Genomic DNA, 15,784 nt, shown 5'->3' on the forward strand with positions numbered 1-15,784 from the left:
ATCTCTTTGTCTCACTCTACAATTTTTACCTCCCCCCCCCCAAACACACACACACACACACACACACACACACACACTCTCTCTCTCTCTCTCTCTCTCTCTCTCTCTCTTCCCTCCAGTACTAAACTGGTGGTCCATTGATGTCTCACAACATGTCGTGTCAACTGACCCATACTTCCAGTCAGGTTGTGCCACAAACTTCTGTTCTCCCCAGTTGTTCCCAGTTCTTCCTCGTTAGTTACGTGATCTACCCATATAATCCTCAGCATTCTTCTGTAGCACTACATTCCAAAGCTATTACTGTCTTCTCTTCTAAGCTGTTTATCATCCATGTTTCATTTCCTTACATGGCTACACTCCACACAAATACCTTAAGAAAAGACTTCCTAACACTTAAATCTATATTCAATGTTAACAAATTTCTGTTCTTCAGAAATACTTTTCTAGCAATTGTCAGTCTACATTTTATATCCTCTCTACCTCAGCCATCATCAGTTAGTTTGCTGCCCAAATAGCAAAACTCGTCTACTACTCTTAAGTGTCTTGTTTCCTAATTTTGCTCCCCCAGCATCACCTAATTTAATTCCACTACATTCCATTACCCATTGATATTACTCACCTGGTAAGTACGAGTAGTGCTTCTGTTGGTATTTATGGCATTAGGGTCATCACTGTTCCGGTGACGCCTCTTCATGTGCTTATTGTAGTTTGCCCAATTTGTGAACTCTCGCCTGCACTCTTGACAGCTGTATGGCCTCTCCCCCGTGTGCTGCCGCCTGTGCACCTGCATGCAATTAAGATTCACAAAGTGTGTACCAAACGTGGTTTCATTTATGTAAATCCTTTAAGTGACAATATACTTTTTTCCAGCACATCAATGAAATAAATGTCAGCATGTACTCTTTTGGAATAGTAATGAATAGAACTGCTCAATCTATTATATATTTCTCAGTCCATCATAAGCTACTGGGTAGCAAATATTTATACCAATGTATCATGAGAATAAAAATTACACATGGCAGTTCCCATTATACATACATTTACCAGTGTGGATTGACAGCATTTTTACTAATCTTTGAAAAGATAAGGAGCAGAATTAAGAGCAAAATAAGAATACTGTTATCACAGAAGGTTCTGGCACTCACAATTCAGCCTGTGGGCAACTGACACAGATTATGCTGATCTCGAGATACCCAAACAGAATCCATATCATTACGAATATCAGCTACCTACCCTGCTCTGTAATTGTTTTTATAAAACATTCACAATGAGCCCATTTTGGCATATTGCCATCATCAGGTGATCTGTAAATACATAAGTAAGCAATGGTCTTAATATAATGGCCTGTAACTACGACCGGAAAAGTTATAATACATTGTTAGGTGTTTTTACCTTACAGTAATATTGTTGCTGTCATATCGTCACTGTCGTGTCCTGTCTTTTTTAGAATTATTATTTCTCCTTAGATGCACACTGGAAATTTATATCTGATTTTAGTTGGTTTCCATGTCTGCTATTCTTTTGACTGCCTGCAAAGGTAGTACGTGCTTTTGCCTGTTGTGGCCGGTGACAGTGAAACAGACTGCCACCAGTGCCTGATAGTTTACTACATGTACACAACCCACTACTGAACACTGCACTTGAAATGGCACTTTGGTGTTGCACACTTATAATGGTAGACAGTTTGTGTGTGGTGTTGAATGCTCTGTTTAAAGCAATTAAGTTCCAAATATCGAGTGCCAAATAACAGTTTTAGTTGCACTAGAGCTAGAGTTCTGCACAGATGGACATGTCCATGGATATCCACACAGTAATTGCCTAGTGGATAAAAGCTTATTTGGATATAGACATAAGCAGGTTATACTTACAGATATCTATAATAAATAATAATAATAATAATAATAGTATAGATGCATCCACCACAGCAAGTCCTTCTTCCTGGACTTTCACACTATTAAATGTGCTTCCTATTTCTGTTCTAACAGCTATTGCATCTGAGTAATTACTTTTTCTTTTGGAATAAAATGACTAAATTATGCAATTATCAAAAGATGCCACAAAGTGACACTCATGCTGTTCTAGTGCAAGCCATTCTTTGGAATCTTTGCTCCACAGTCTGACTCCCGTCTGAGTATTACATATAACATAAATAATGTTTAGCATAAAATCATGGAATCTATAAATGTTTCTGTTAATATGGTGTGGAAATTTCTGGCATAAACTTCACTAGTTTCACACTTGAACAGCTACAGGATGCCATCTGAATACACAATGTTTCTTTTAAGTATATTTAAATAAAGAGTATAATACAATGCTTGCTAGAATGAGAAATGTAGCATGTTGACATGCTTTAACATACATATTATAAACAAGCTATGTGACTAACATTTAACAATATGCAAAATATGATGATGGAATTCATTCGACTTCCCAATGTTGCAAAAATACTCCACAGAAAGTTTCAAAAAATCAGAAACTTTCAAAAAAATCCATTTCAGTAATTATGATATTATTACAATTTATGGAATGTTCTGGTAATATGACAATGCAGTTACAATTTGCCTATACTTTCTAATTTTATGACACGTATATAGAATGTTTGTTGATAAAATGTTAAAAAATGGATATGAAATTTCTTTTCAGCATGAGGCCTTAAACATAAATGAAGCAAAAATGTTCTGAGGCATCCTTAGATGCAGAAATAAATGAGTTTAAATTTGATATAAGAAACAAGTATGCTCTGTCAGTAATTTGCAGAAAAACTTAGAATTCGAGTGTAGCTTTCAAGAGACAAAAATTCAGACAGACACAAGTCTCTCATACTGATTGGGTTAAAATGTTTCACAAAACTTTAATGTCCACAGATGCAAATGTGAGTGTGATGCCACTAATATTTCTCTTATTCTTGCAGATGTTTAGTGGTAGCATTACTATCCTTTTAACTTTGAAGGTAAATAGCATTTCATTACATTTCGTTCCTCACTGTCAAAGCACAATATTTTGCAATTATAAATGTATTAACATCAAAATTCTTGATTTGGAGATAACATGGTATTTTCACAGTAATATATTTGTGGGGACACAAGCTCTATGGACCTCTGTCCCCAAGAATATAGCTGTGAAAACAGTATCTCTGGACCTTGGACAGTGTGTTCTGAGATGCCAAGTGTTTAAGTTGAATCTGTCTGTACAAGGTGTATAAATAAATATTGTGTGTGTGAATCAGTAATGTTGACAGTCATTACACATCATGAACATCATGTTTATTACCCAAATCCAACATTGGCGACCCCAAGTTTTTTGACGACTGTGCCGCGACATTTTCATGTGACACATTGCTCCACCTCCACCCAACATGAGAATCCAACACTTTGCTGACGTGGATCCTATATACACTGACAGTTAGCCAGCTGTAGTCAATAACAGCAAGTGTTGTGGGTGTTTATCTAACGACTTTCAGCGTTACAAGATGGAAATTGCAATACTTCTGTGTTTAATACCCGCACAACAATGCAACCATTGTCACATCATCGCACACATAAGGACTACAATATTGAACTTCCATTAACTACAGTGCCTTTAACGAACACTGAAAATAGTGCTACAAGTGCTTATGTGGACACTAACCTCGTCAGACTATATAACGAAGGGACAATGACAATCGGTGGTAGTGAAGAATGGCGCTACCCTTCCACTCCCAGCATTTTTGAGTGCAGTGTTCCAGTTGATATACGTAGGTTGGAACTTAAATAGTGGCAACACTGCTGTGGAGACACTATGCAAAGGTATCTAATATTGTCGCTGATAGCACACATTGTTGACATATCTACCTAACCTCTGAGCAAATGGACTCGCCCATCCCATGTCACGAGCATGCGCACAAACGAGGGAAACACAGTCACTTGTGAGCGAGTGGTCTGACACTATGTTTTCAAAACGGACACAATGGTGTTGGAGCAAAATTGAATGTGCCAGAGGTCGTACTGCATGACAGTGTCATCAAGATCCTCAAGAGGTGTGTGGGGAATCAGCACTGCCATGCAGAACCTTGGCACATTGGGTAAAAGCCTTCAACGAAGGTCGGCAAACTGTGGCAGACATGCATCGGGCAGGTCGTCCTAGTATCTCTGAAGAAGAAGTGCACACTGTTGTCACATTACCTGAAGGAACCCCTGGGCATGCGAAAAATTGCATCATGATGGGTTCCGCATGAACTGATGGAAATGCAGAAATGGATGTGTTACAATGCTACTTGGAGCACTATGAGCACCAAGGAGGGGCTTTCTTATGCCATATCGTAACACTGGATGAGACGTGCCACATTGTATGAGTCAAAACTGAATCGCCAATCCGACAAATGGCGTAATTGTGGGTTGCCGCAAAAGTCAAAAGGGTGTCAGAGCCCCAGTATGGTGAAAGTTACGGTGATTCTCGTGTACAACTGTGACAGTGTTATGCTAACGCATTACGTTCCTTCATGGCAGACCATCGATGCACAGTATTACTGTTCGTTGTTGGAGCATCATCGGTGACCAGCTTTGCAAAAGAAGTGGCGACACTTTCTGTGCAACCCACCCATCATTTTGCACGACAATGCGTGGGTGAATACAGCGCAAGCTGTAGCTGCTCTGTTCGGTCGATGGGACTGGTAAGTACTGTAACCATCCACCATACTCCCCGGACTTAAGTCCTTCTGACTTTGACCGATGACCGTAGCAGTCTGGTCCCTTTAACCCCAACCAACGTTCTGACTTGGATTTGATTTCAAAGATGAATGAACCACTTCGTGTCATTCGCTTCAGAACTGTTCCAGAGATTCAACAGGCAGTAGACCGCTCCATCCTCACCATCAACAGAACAGGCTCTGCTAACGGTATACTACGCCTTCCACATTGCTGGCAATGAGTTCTACACAACGCTGGTGACTACTCTGAAGGACAGTAACAGGTGCAAATATGTATCGGTTGTGAATAAATAATTGCTACGATTTAAGTTCCAACCCTCTTACATTCAAGTAGTACTAATGCTACTCACACGTCTCCCTATGAACCGAGTGAGTATCATTATTGAGATGTCAGGCATTGACAGGTTACCAACCACAGTGGCATAACAAATGCCGAACTATCAGTGACAACAAACAAACAAGTAGATCAGTGTATTTGGTGGTCTCAGGGAGAGATAATGCCAGTTCATAGTGATTTTGAACTACTGCACGGTGAACACCCCCCCCCCCCCCCACCCCCCCCCCCACCCCCCCACCCCCCCCGTAACTGGACCCTCAGCTAACTTCAGGCCACGACCGCTGCAGCGCAGCAACAATCACGGTGCACAGACTCTGTTCCTGCAGGAAATCAACAAAAAAGGGAGACAGCTGATGGCTGGTCAGCCACAACACAGCACAGCCAAAATAAAACGACAAGCGACTATATTGGTTTCACATGCAGTTCAGTGCCAATGCACACCACTGCCGACAGCCGTGTGGCTACCCAAACTACACCGGTGGACAGGCGCGCACCAGCCTGCCTCCCCACAGCAAGTTGCCTTTCTACTGGCAATATCAAAGCACATAACACGCCACACACACGAGCAGATGGCATGCAACTGTTTGTTTACAACTGCCGGCTACATCAGTATCTGCCGGTCGATATGGGCGCGGACATCAGCACACTACCCCCACTTCCCAAAACACGAGATTAAGAGCCCTCAACCGTACAACTCCGAACGGCAAATGACGCAATAACACTGGTAATGGGGACAACCTCCGCGACACTCTAGTTACACGACCACACACCGTGCCCACGGACTTTCTTTGGGGCTGAAACAGTGGAACTGTTGCTCGGAGTGGACTTCCTCTGTCATTAACGTCTCATCCCAGACCTCAGAAGGGCTCTGTTATTACAAGGTGATGGACAACACCCTACAGGGGACGTCTGCAGTGACAGTCTGCCTTCCTTCATAGACCCTTCCCCTCCACTGCTAGACTTGGAGAACGCAGCGGATCTTGCATTACAATGTGCAACACTGTACAATGAACTTGACAAAAGAAATATGGCCTACACGAACATCTACAAAGAGAACAACAAAACACGTACAGAGAACTAGCAGCTATGCAGCTGCCATCACGAACTGGACAGCCAACTGCAATGAATCTGGCAGCGACTACAGATGGCCTGATGCACCCGACAGCCGCAGGATAGCTGCACAACCACTAGCATGGATACACAGGTTGTTACGGTGTCTATTATACTTGGTGATGCAGCTCTCACAAGCAGGATGAACAGTGACAATGTTTCTGCTCTCGCGAGCTGATCACTCACCGACAAGGATACCACCTCTGTGGACAGATTAGACAACAGGATTCTGTCTCCTGGACCATCCCTACCAATCAAAACAGTTAGCATAGTTATGGACGGCACCGTCCACAGAATTAATACCACCTCCCGTATGCCAACACCACCACCGCCTAACCCCCACAAACTCAAGGCTGCCATGGCAGCCATTGAAGAACTTCTCTAGGATGCTTTAATCAGACCTTCCAACAGTGCACGGGGATCAGCTATCACTATGCGGCCAAAGAAAGATGGTTCATGGTGCCTCTGTGGCGACTACTGGTACCTCAACGCCAGAACAATTATAGATAGCTACCTTGTCTTGAATATCCGAGATTTCACACACGAGTTGGCAGGGGCAACCATCTTTAGTGTAGTGGACTGTAAAAGTACGTACTCCCACATACCTATGGAGGAGATTCACAAAACAGCCATTATCTCTCCATTCAGTTCACATAAATTCTTATTCAAGCTGTTTGGGTTGAAAAACGATGCACAAACATGGCAAAGATTCCTTGACGTTTTTCAATGTGCCACGCGGTTACTGCTATTTATAAGATTTAATTATATTCTCAAAATCCACAGAGGAACATGTACGACACCTGCATGGAGTATACGACAAGCTGTCACAACACGGGGTGGAAATTAATACTGAAAAATACCACCTGTGACAGCCTTGCATCATGTTCATCAGCCTTCCAGTCAACCCAACAGGCATACGGCCCACACAGGGCAAAATTGAGTAGATTACTAACTGTTCCCCTCTCACAAATTACCAAGAACTACGTAAATTGTCTACTGACAACACCTACTCCAGGCAGCTGAAACTCTTACTTCCCATCACAGAAGCTCTACGGAGGAGAAATACATCGGTGAAGAGGAAGCTAACACGGACAGCTGAGATGCAAACTGCATTCGACAACACTAAAGCTCAACTAGCCCACACCATCACACTTGCACGGCCTTAACGGGATGCTCATCTTATCATTACATCAGATGCAAGCGACCGAGCGATAGGTGCTGTATTACAGCAGAAAGTGCCAGGGATGGCACAACCTCTCCGTTTTCTCTTAAGGAAACTGACATACTGTCAAAGGAGGTGGTCAACCTTTGACCACAAACTACTGGCCACGTACAAAGTAGTGTGCGACTCCTGCGATGATATCGAAGGGAGACCACTTACTATACCATCAAGCATTAACCCGTCTGCCACTGCCACACCACCAGTTTTAGGCACTTGGACCACATCTCACAGTTCACAACAGACGTTCACCACGTGCTCGGAGTGGACAATATGGTTGTGGACTACCTGTCCCACCTAGTGGCCATGACCAATTAACTGGATTTTGATAATCTTGTGGACGCACAGATTACAACTACGACAATGCCCAGTGCCTGAAACCAACTAGTTTGATGCGACGTGTCAACTGGGAGGCAATGAACTTTTGTCCCTGGCAACTATTGCTGAACAACATTCAACTTGCTCCATAACTTAGCTCACCCTGGAGTGAACCCCACAATGAAATTACTTTCGGAGCGTTACATATGGTCGAATACGAAGAGGGATTGTGCCACTTGGACACAAGTGTGCATTCCTTGCCAGAGCGCGAAGACAGGATGACACAACCACGGGTGTTAGGGAACTTCCCTGTCCCGAAGGGCCATTTTTGGCACGCTCATACAGATTTAGTAGAGCCACTACCTGAATCAAACAGATTTAGTTATATCCTATTGGTCATCAACCGAATGACTCAGGGGGTGGAGGCTGCTCCGCTGAGGGACATATCAGCAGAGACAGTAGTGAGATCATTTATCAGCCAACGGATAGCGGGATTTGGCGGCCCTGACCGTTAACAACCGATCAGGGCAGACAATTCGAATCGACAATGTTTACAGAACTGTACTGCCTCTGTGGCTGCCACCGATTTCGTACCACAGCCTACCTACCATCCACAGTCAAATGGCCTAGTGGAGTGGTGGCACCGTATGCTGTAAACAGCACTAGTGTGCCACAATAACGAATGGTCAGAGATGCTATCCTGGGTGCTGCTGGGTATCAGAACGGCCCACAAAGATGACCTCGATGCCTTGCTAGTGTTGATCGTCTACAGTGAACCAATTAGTGTCCTGGTGGAATTTGTCACACAGACAATGGACGAAGGCAATGAGGACCTCCCAGACCTTGTATGACAGGTCAGAGAATGGACATGCAGCATCAGAGTCCCACTGCCTTCAAATCACACAACAACCACTGTACTCGTGGAAAAAAAAAAAAACCTACAGACTTGCACTCACGTAATGCTACGCACAGATGTCATCGAGCCAGAGCTGTACCCAGCATACAGTGGACCATATAAAGTACTAAGAGCAGGACCTGACACATTCAAAATCGTGATAGCTGGCAAACCCACTACTGTGTCTGTTGATAGATGGAAGACAGTGTGGACTTGGGCAGAGATGTTGGGGAAGTCCCTTCGATCTCACGCCACAACGCAACCCCCTTTTCCGTCAAAGTCGATGTCAAACACTACCTTCCAGAAGATGTCAGTGTCTCTAAATGACACGACGATTGTGGTATCTGCCACATACGAAAATCGACAGGTCAGCAACAGCACGGTGTCGCAATCATTGTACCGCTCCACACTGATACTACAGTCAGTCGATACAGCTGCACTCTTATCTACACTATCCAGGGACGGCATCCTACATGTGTCAGCCCCAGACCACAACGTGGAAAACCGGACACAGGATCAACCTACATCCCCACGACAGGCTCACGTACAATCACCAGTGGACAACCTAACGATGGCACCTCCGCTACCACCCACTCGGCCAGTACCGATGTCATAAACAGGCAGACCACACCGCAACACAACTTAAAAGACTACACCGCAATACAACTTCAGCACTCCAGGCCATTGGGGGAGGAGTCCTGTGGGGACACAAGCTCTACTGCCTTCCATCCCCAAGAATATCACTGCAAAAACAGTGTCTCTGGACCTCGGACAGAGTGTTCTGAGATGCCAAGTGTTTTAAGTTGTGCCTGTCCGTATAATGCATATAACTAAATATTGTGTATGTGAATCGGTAATGCCGACAGTCATTACACATCACCAACACTGTGTTCGTTACCCAAATCCTACACATTCATTTCCAAACATATGAGTTCCCTTATTTCAATATTTTCTAAAAACCGCACCTTAATGGATTACACTGTATTTCTAAATGTTCACTTACTTCAAAGAAAGCTGATTTCATTTTAGCTGCTGCTGTGCAGCTTTTGACATGTACTATTTCTTTCAAGATCTTTTATTTTAGTCTAATGCCATACCTTGGCTCTCTCTATCTAGGATCATCCCCAGATCTAAAATGTCTTGCTGTAGTTCTTGGTATGCACTTTGATTGGCCAGGTATCACAGAGAATTTTGTGGTGGACACAACAAAGAGAAACAGAAAAATGAGCGGACATCATTATTGGTACAGATCACCTCCTTTTTGCTTTGTTCATTTTAGTATTGCTTAAATTGTGTTAGGTGGATACAGCACATTTTGTGCATCTGGAACAACCCCAGATGAATGTACCAAGTCATAGGTGAAAGTATGGTGCAATATTAAAGACCAGCTGAGATTTGGACCAGGCATCATTTACATAAGGTAACACATATTTTGCCAAGAAACAGATTTACATAAAAAGCAAACCAAACAATTACAGTGTGTAAGATAATAGACTTCGTGGTGGAATTAATGAGAGAGTATATATAATAGTAGACCCATGTGACACTACAAGAAAGGGAACATATAATCTTAACACAGTAGCAAGTGCTGTCAACACTAACTTTTCTGAGCTGCGCAGATGGGAGCTCTCCCTTTGTTCCCGTCACTACCCCGGTCTTCCACCTTCACTAGCCCTGTCCTCCATCAACCTGTCACCTTCCCTGCTCCCATTCTAGCAACACACATGCCTTCTATCCTACCGACACAACTACCATTTTTTATCCTTCTCTACTTCTCACCTCCTCCTCCTGCCCACCCTCCTTTCCTCTAGCACAGCTTCCCACCACTGCACCTAGCAGCCCTATCATGTCCCCAACACATCCCTGTACACTCCCACATGCAGCACCATCCACCACCCATACCGTACTATCCCTTCCCCTTCCTGACCAACGCCTCTTCCTCTCACCCATCACCTACTCAAGAAGATTGCTGCTCACATCAGATGCAGCCGCAATCAGGTCCCAGCATACAGAGACAGAGACAGTGACAGTGTGTGTGTGTGTGTGTGTGTGTGTGTGTGTGTGTGTGTGTGAGGCATGATTGTGTGAATGGTTCAAATGGCTCTGAGCACTATGGGACTTAACTGCTGCGGTCATCAGTCCCCTAGAACTTAGAACTACTTAAACCTAACTAACCTAAGGACATCACACACATCCATGCCCAAGGCAGGATTTGAACCTACGACCGTAGCAGTCACGCGATTCCAGACAGTAGCGCCTAGAACCGCTCGGCCACTTCGGCCGGTGATTGTGTGTACATTTTCTATTTCATAAATAGTATTTTGTCCAAAATCTTAACATTCTAGGAATCTTTTTCATTGTGCCTGTCTGTGACTCAAAACCTCCTCTATGTGGTGAGTAGCAATCTATCCCTTTTGTATTGTTGCCTTTCCATAGTGTTGTTATTCCATCCTGGACTTTCCATTGTTTTACACCCAAATTAAAGGTTGATAAGGATGGAGATTTTTGAAGCTGATATTGCAAATAATTTCTCTAATGTGCAGTTGGAGAGAGTCTCTCTTAAGGTCACATTACATTGAGTCTTTCTATCCTACAGGTGCAATGTGTATGAGAGTGAAATACACTCAGACTTCAAGAAAAATGTAGTACATCCAAATCCAAAGAAAGCAGTTGCTCACAGGTGTGAAAATTACTGAGCAATCAGTTTAATAGGTCATGGTTGAAAAATACTAACACGAATTCTTTACTGGAGACTGCAAAACATGTAGAAGCAGATCTCGGGGAAGGTCAGTTTGGATTCTGGAGAAATGTAGAAACATGGAAAGGAATACTAACCCTATCACTTACATCATAAAGCAGTTTAAGGAAAGACAAGCTTACATTTATAGCATTTGTGGACTTAGAGAAAGCTTTTGACAATGTTGACTGGAATACTCTCTTTGAAATTATGTAGGTAGCAGGGGTAAAATACAGGAGTGAAACGCTTTTTACAACTTGTACAGAAACCAGATGGTAGTTATAAGAGTCGAAGATTCTGGGTCAGTGGTTGAGAAGTGAGTGAGACTGGGTGGTAGCCTATCCCCGATGTTATTCAATCTGTATGTTGATCAGCAGTAAAGGAAAAAAAAAATGGAGTAGTAATTAAAGTTCATGGAGAATAAATAGAAACTTTGAGGTTTGCCAGTGAAACTGTAATTCTGTTGGAGACAGTAAAGGACTTGGAAGAGCAGTTGAATGGAATGGAAAGTGTCTTGAAAGAAGGATATAAGATGAACATCAACAGAAGCAAAACAAGAATAATTCGAATGTAGTCGAATTAAACTAGGTGATGCTAACGGTATTAAATTAAGAAACAAGACACTTGAAGTAGTATATGAGTTTTGCTATTTGGGCAGCAAAATAACTGATGATGATCAAAGTAGAGAGGTGTCTGGATTGTAGCTGTGTATGGAAGGGAATAATCATCCTGGGGTTGAAGCTCTTTTCTCCCATGTTTGCTTTCACAATACATATGTTTTTGGATAGGGTGTGCCTTTAGCAAAACACTATTTTGTTTTTTAACCCAAACATGTTTCACTGCAGTTGCAGCATCTTCAGTGGGCTTTTATTTCATGGCTGTTAAAGATAGAGAATGTTCTTTAATGTTTGTATACACAGTTTGTCCTCTGCAGATGACTAACTGTGAAACAAAACAGTCACTGTAGAAACATAATACGGAAAACCATACCATGTGGTAAAAAGGTATGAATTCATAATTTTATGTATTGTTTCAAATATCTATAATTAAGATTTAAAAACTAATATTTACATGTATACAAAAAGTAAAGAACATTTATTATCTTTAACAGCCATAAAATTTATGGGAGAATTGAGCACAGACTTTGAAATAGACACAGGAGTACGACAAGGGGATGTACTGTCCCCAGTGCTCTTCAATTGTGCTCTTGAAAAAGTTGTTAGAGAATGGAAAAAAGCAGGTGCACCAGCACACAGACTGGGACCAAGACATAAGGGCATAGAGGTGGTGGTTGTTGGGATGTTTAAGGGGGACTAAACAGCGAAGGTCATCAGTCCCCCATTCCAAAATCAGGCAAGCCGAAAAGCAACAGAGCAGGTAAAAACCAAAGGGGGAGGAGACGTCCCCCCAGGCGCTAAAAGAACACAAATGCAGCAACAAACACTACAGACAAGAACAGGACAGAGGAACACCAGACAGAAAGAAACAGAAGAAAGGAAGATGGCCGGAGACTGGTTGACTGACCACGAGATCAAAAATGGGAAAGAGTCAACCATCTCACGGCACACCAGAACAGCAACAGACACAAGGACAAAAGACACAGAAAGGGAAAGGTGCAGGACCTCCCTAAATCGAACCATAAAATGGACTACCACGGATAAAATTTAAAACGTCATCAGCCATGGAGGCATCATCGGATAAAACCAGAGCCAAAGTGCCCGGGAGATTAAAAGAATGCCGGAGTGTGCGCTGTCGAGGACACTCCAGCAAAATGTGGCCGACCGTCAGCCGGGACCCACACTGACACAGGGGGGGATCCTCCTGACGCAACAGATGGCCGTGCGTCAGGTATGTATGGCCGATGCGCAGCCGACACAGGACCACTGAGTCCCTGCGAGAAGCCCGCAGGGAGGAACGCCACACAGCGGTCGTCTCCTTGACAGCCCGCAGTTTATTCGGGGCTGTCATGCCACGCCACTCAGCTGCCCACATCCCAAGCACCTTACGGCGCAACACCAGCTGCTGGTCGCGAGCCGTAAGGCCGATCTCCAAAGCTGGGGCGTCTATCGCCCCTTTGGCCAGCCTGTCAACACGTTCGTTCCCTGGGATGCCAACGTGACCTGGCGTCCAAACAAAAACCACCAAACGACCAGAGTGGGTAATGGTGGAAACAGACTCCCGAATAGAGGACACCAGAGGAGAAGAGGGATAGCAGCGGTCGATGGCCTGGAGGCTGCTCAGGGAGTCACTGCAGATGACGATGGACGCACCTGAGCAGGAACGCATATGCTCAAGAGCGCGCAAGATGGCCACCAGCTCTGCAGTAAAAACACTACAGCCAGCTGGCAAGGAGCGCTGTTCAACATGGGCAGCGTGAGCAAAAGCGTAGGCAGTGCGACCATCAACCAGGGAACCATCAGTGTAGACAGGCTCACAGCCCGGAAATGAGGCGAGGAGCGCAAGAAAACGGCGACGGAGGGCCACAGGCGGAACCGAGTCCTTGGGTCCCTGTGCCAAGTCCAGACGGACGGACGGCCGGGACAAACACCAGGGAGGCGTAGGTGCACGGACCCGGAAGGGAGGCGGAAGAGGGAATGAACCCAATTCCGACAGCAGGGACTGAACGCGGACAGCGACGGAAAGCCCAGACCTAGGTCGCCGTTCGGGCAGATGGAGGACCATGGCAGGGAAAAGCAAGCGACGATTGGGATGGCCTGGCGAGCAATGTACGTGGACAGCATAGTCGGCGAGCAGACGATGACGGCGAATCCGCAGCGGTGGAACCCCGGCCTCCACCAGTAGACTATCCACGGGGCTCGTTCGAAAAGCGCCAGTTGCAAGCCGGACCCCACAGTGGTGTATGGGGTCTAACAACTGCAACACTGAGGGTGATGCAGACCCATAAGCCAGGCTCCCATAATCAAGCCGAGACTGCACAAGGGCTCTGTACAATCGCAGCAGCGTGCAGCGATCCGCACCCCAAGACGTGTGGCTAAGGCAGCGGAGGGCGTTGAGGTGCCGCCAGCATTTTTGCTTCAGCCGAGTAACATGAGGAACCCATGTGAGCCGGGCATCAAACACGAGTCCCAAGAAGCGGCAAGTGTCCACCACTTCAAGCAGGTGGCCGTCAAGGTAAAGGTCAGGATGAGGGTGGACCGTCCGACGCCTGCAGAAGTGCATAACCCGAGTCTTGGCAGCAGAGAACTGAAAACCATGAGCCAGAGCCCATGATGCTGCCTTGCGAACGGTGACTTGCAACCTGCGTTCGGCGACTCCCGTAGTCGTGGAGCTAAATGAGATGCAGAAGTCGTCGGCATACAAAGAAGGAGACACCGACGACCCCACTGCTGCAGCCAGACCATTAATGGCCACTAGGAATAAGGACACACTCAACACCGAGCCCTGTGGGACCCCATTTTCCTGTGTATAAGAAGAACTAGAGACGGCACCGACTTGCACCCGGAAAGAGCGGTGCAATAGAAAGGTTTGAATAAAAGCCGGGAGCCGACCACGAAGACCCCACTCATACAACGTGGCGAGGATGTGATGCCTCCATGTGGTGTCATACGCCTTCCGCAGATCGAAAAATACAGCAACAAGATGCTGACGTCGGGCAAAAGCCGTACGGACAGCAGATTCCAGCCGCACCAAATTGTCCACTGCAGACCGGCCCCGACGGAAGCCACCCTGGGATCGAGCGAGGAGACCGCGCGACTCAAGGACCCAACACAAACGCCGCCCCACCATACGTTCGAGCAATTTGCACAAAACGTTGGTGAGGGTAATGGGACGATAGCTGTCCACCGCCAGTGGGTCCGCACCGGGTTTCAAGATGGGGACAATAACGCCCTCCCGCCATTGCGACGGTAACACGCCTTCGCTCCAAATGCGATTAAATATCGCGAGAATGTGTCTCTGGCAGTCCCTGGAGAGATGCTTCAGCATCTGCGCGTGGATGCTGTCTGGGCCTGGTGCTGTATCAGGGCAATCGGCGAGGGCGGCGAGGAATTCCCTCTCGCTGAAAGGAGCATTGTATGTTTCAGAACGACACGTGTGGAATGAGAACGGCGTCCGCTCGGCTCGCTCCTTTAGAGAGCGAAAGGCGGGGGGATAGGATGCAGTCGCAGAGCTCTGAGCAAAGTGCGCGGCTAGCCGTTCAGCAATGGCGGCAGCGTCCGTGCAGACAGCGCCGTCCAAGGAGAGCCCAGGGACACCCATAGGGGTCTGGGAGCCATAAATCCGCCGGATCCGGGACCACACGTGCGAGGACGAGACACGGGAGCCCAGGGAGGAGACGTACCTCTCCCAGCACTCCTGCTTACGCCGTGCAATAAGACGACGGGCGAAGGCACGGAGCCTCTTAAAGGCGATGAGGGTCTCCAGAGACGGGTGCCGCCTATGACGCTGGAGAGCCCGCCTACGGTCGCGAATAGCCTCAGCAATCTCCGGCGACCACCAGGGGACAGCCTTCCGCCGAGGGAGGC

At 45.8% G+C, this 15,784-nt stretch overlaps 1 protein-coding gene across 1 annotated transcript in view; it reads right to left on the minus strand.

Annotated features, from left to right (window-relative positions):
* Positions 1-15,784, minus strand: part of LOC124776430 (zinc finger protein 879-like) — a 375,801-nt gene that overhangs the window by 45,392 nt on the left and 314,625 nt on the right. Inside the window, exon 8 of the mRNA XM_047251425.1 lies at positions 620-784. Coding sequence (XP_047107381.1) covers positions 620-784 — 165 coding nt within the window. The remainder of the gene's footprint in view (positions 1-619; positions 785-15,784) is intronic.

Source organism: Schistocerca piceifrons, chromosome 2, assembly GCF_021461385.2.
Source record: "Schistocerca piceifrons isolate TAMUIC-IGC-003096 chromosome 2, iqSchPice1.1, whole genome shotgun sequence".
In the NCBI taxonomy this organism is placed as follows: domain Eukaryota; kingdom Metazoa; phylum Arthropoda; class Insecta; order Orthoptera; family Acrididae; genus Schistocerca; species Schistocerca piceifrons.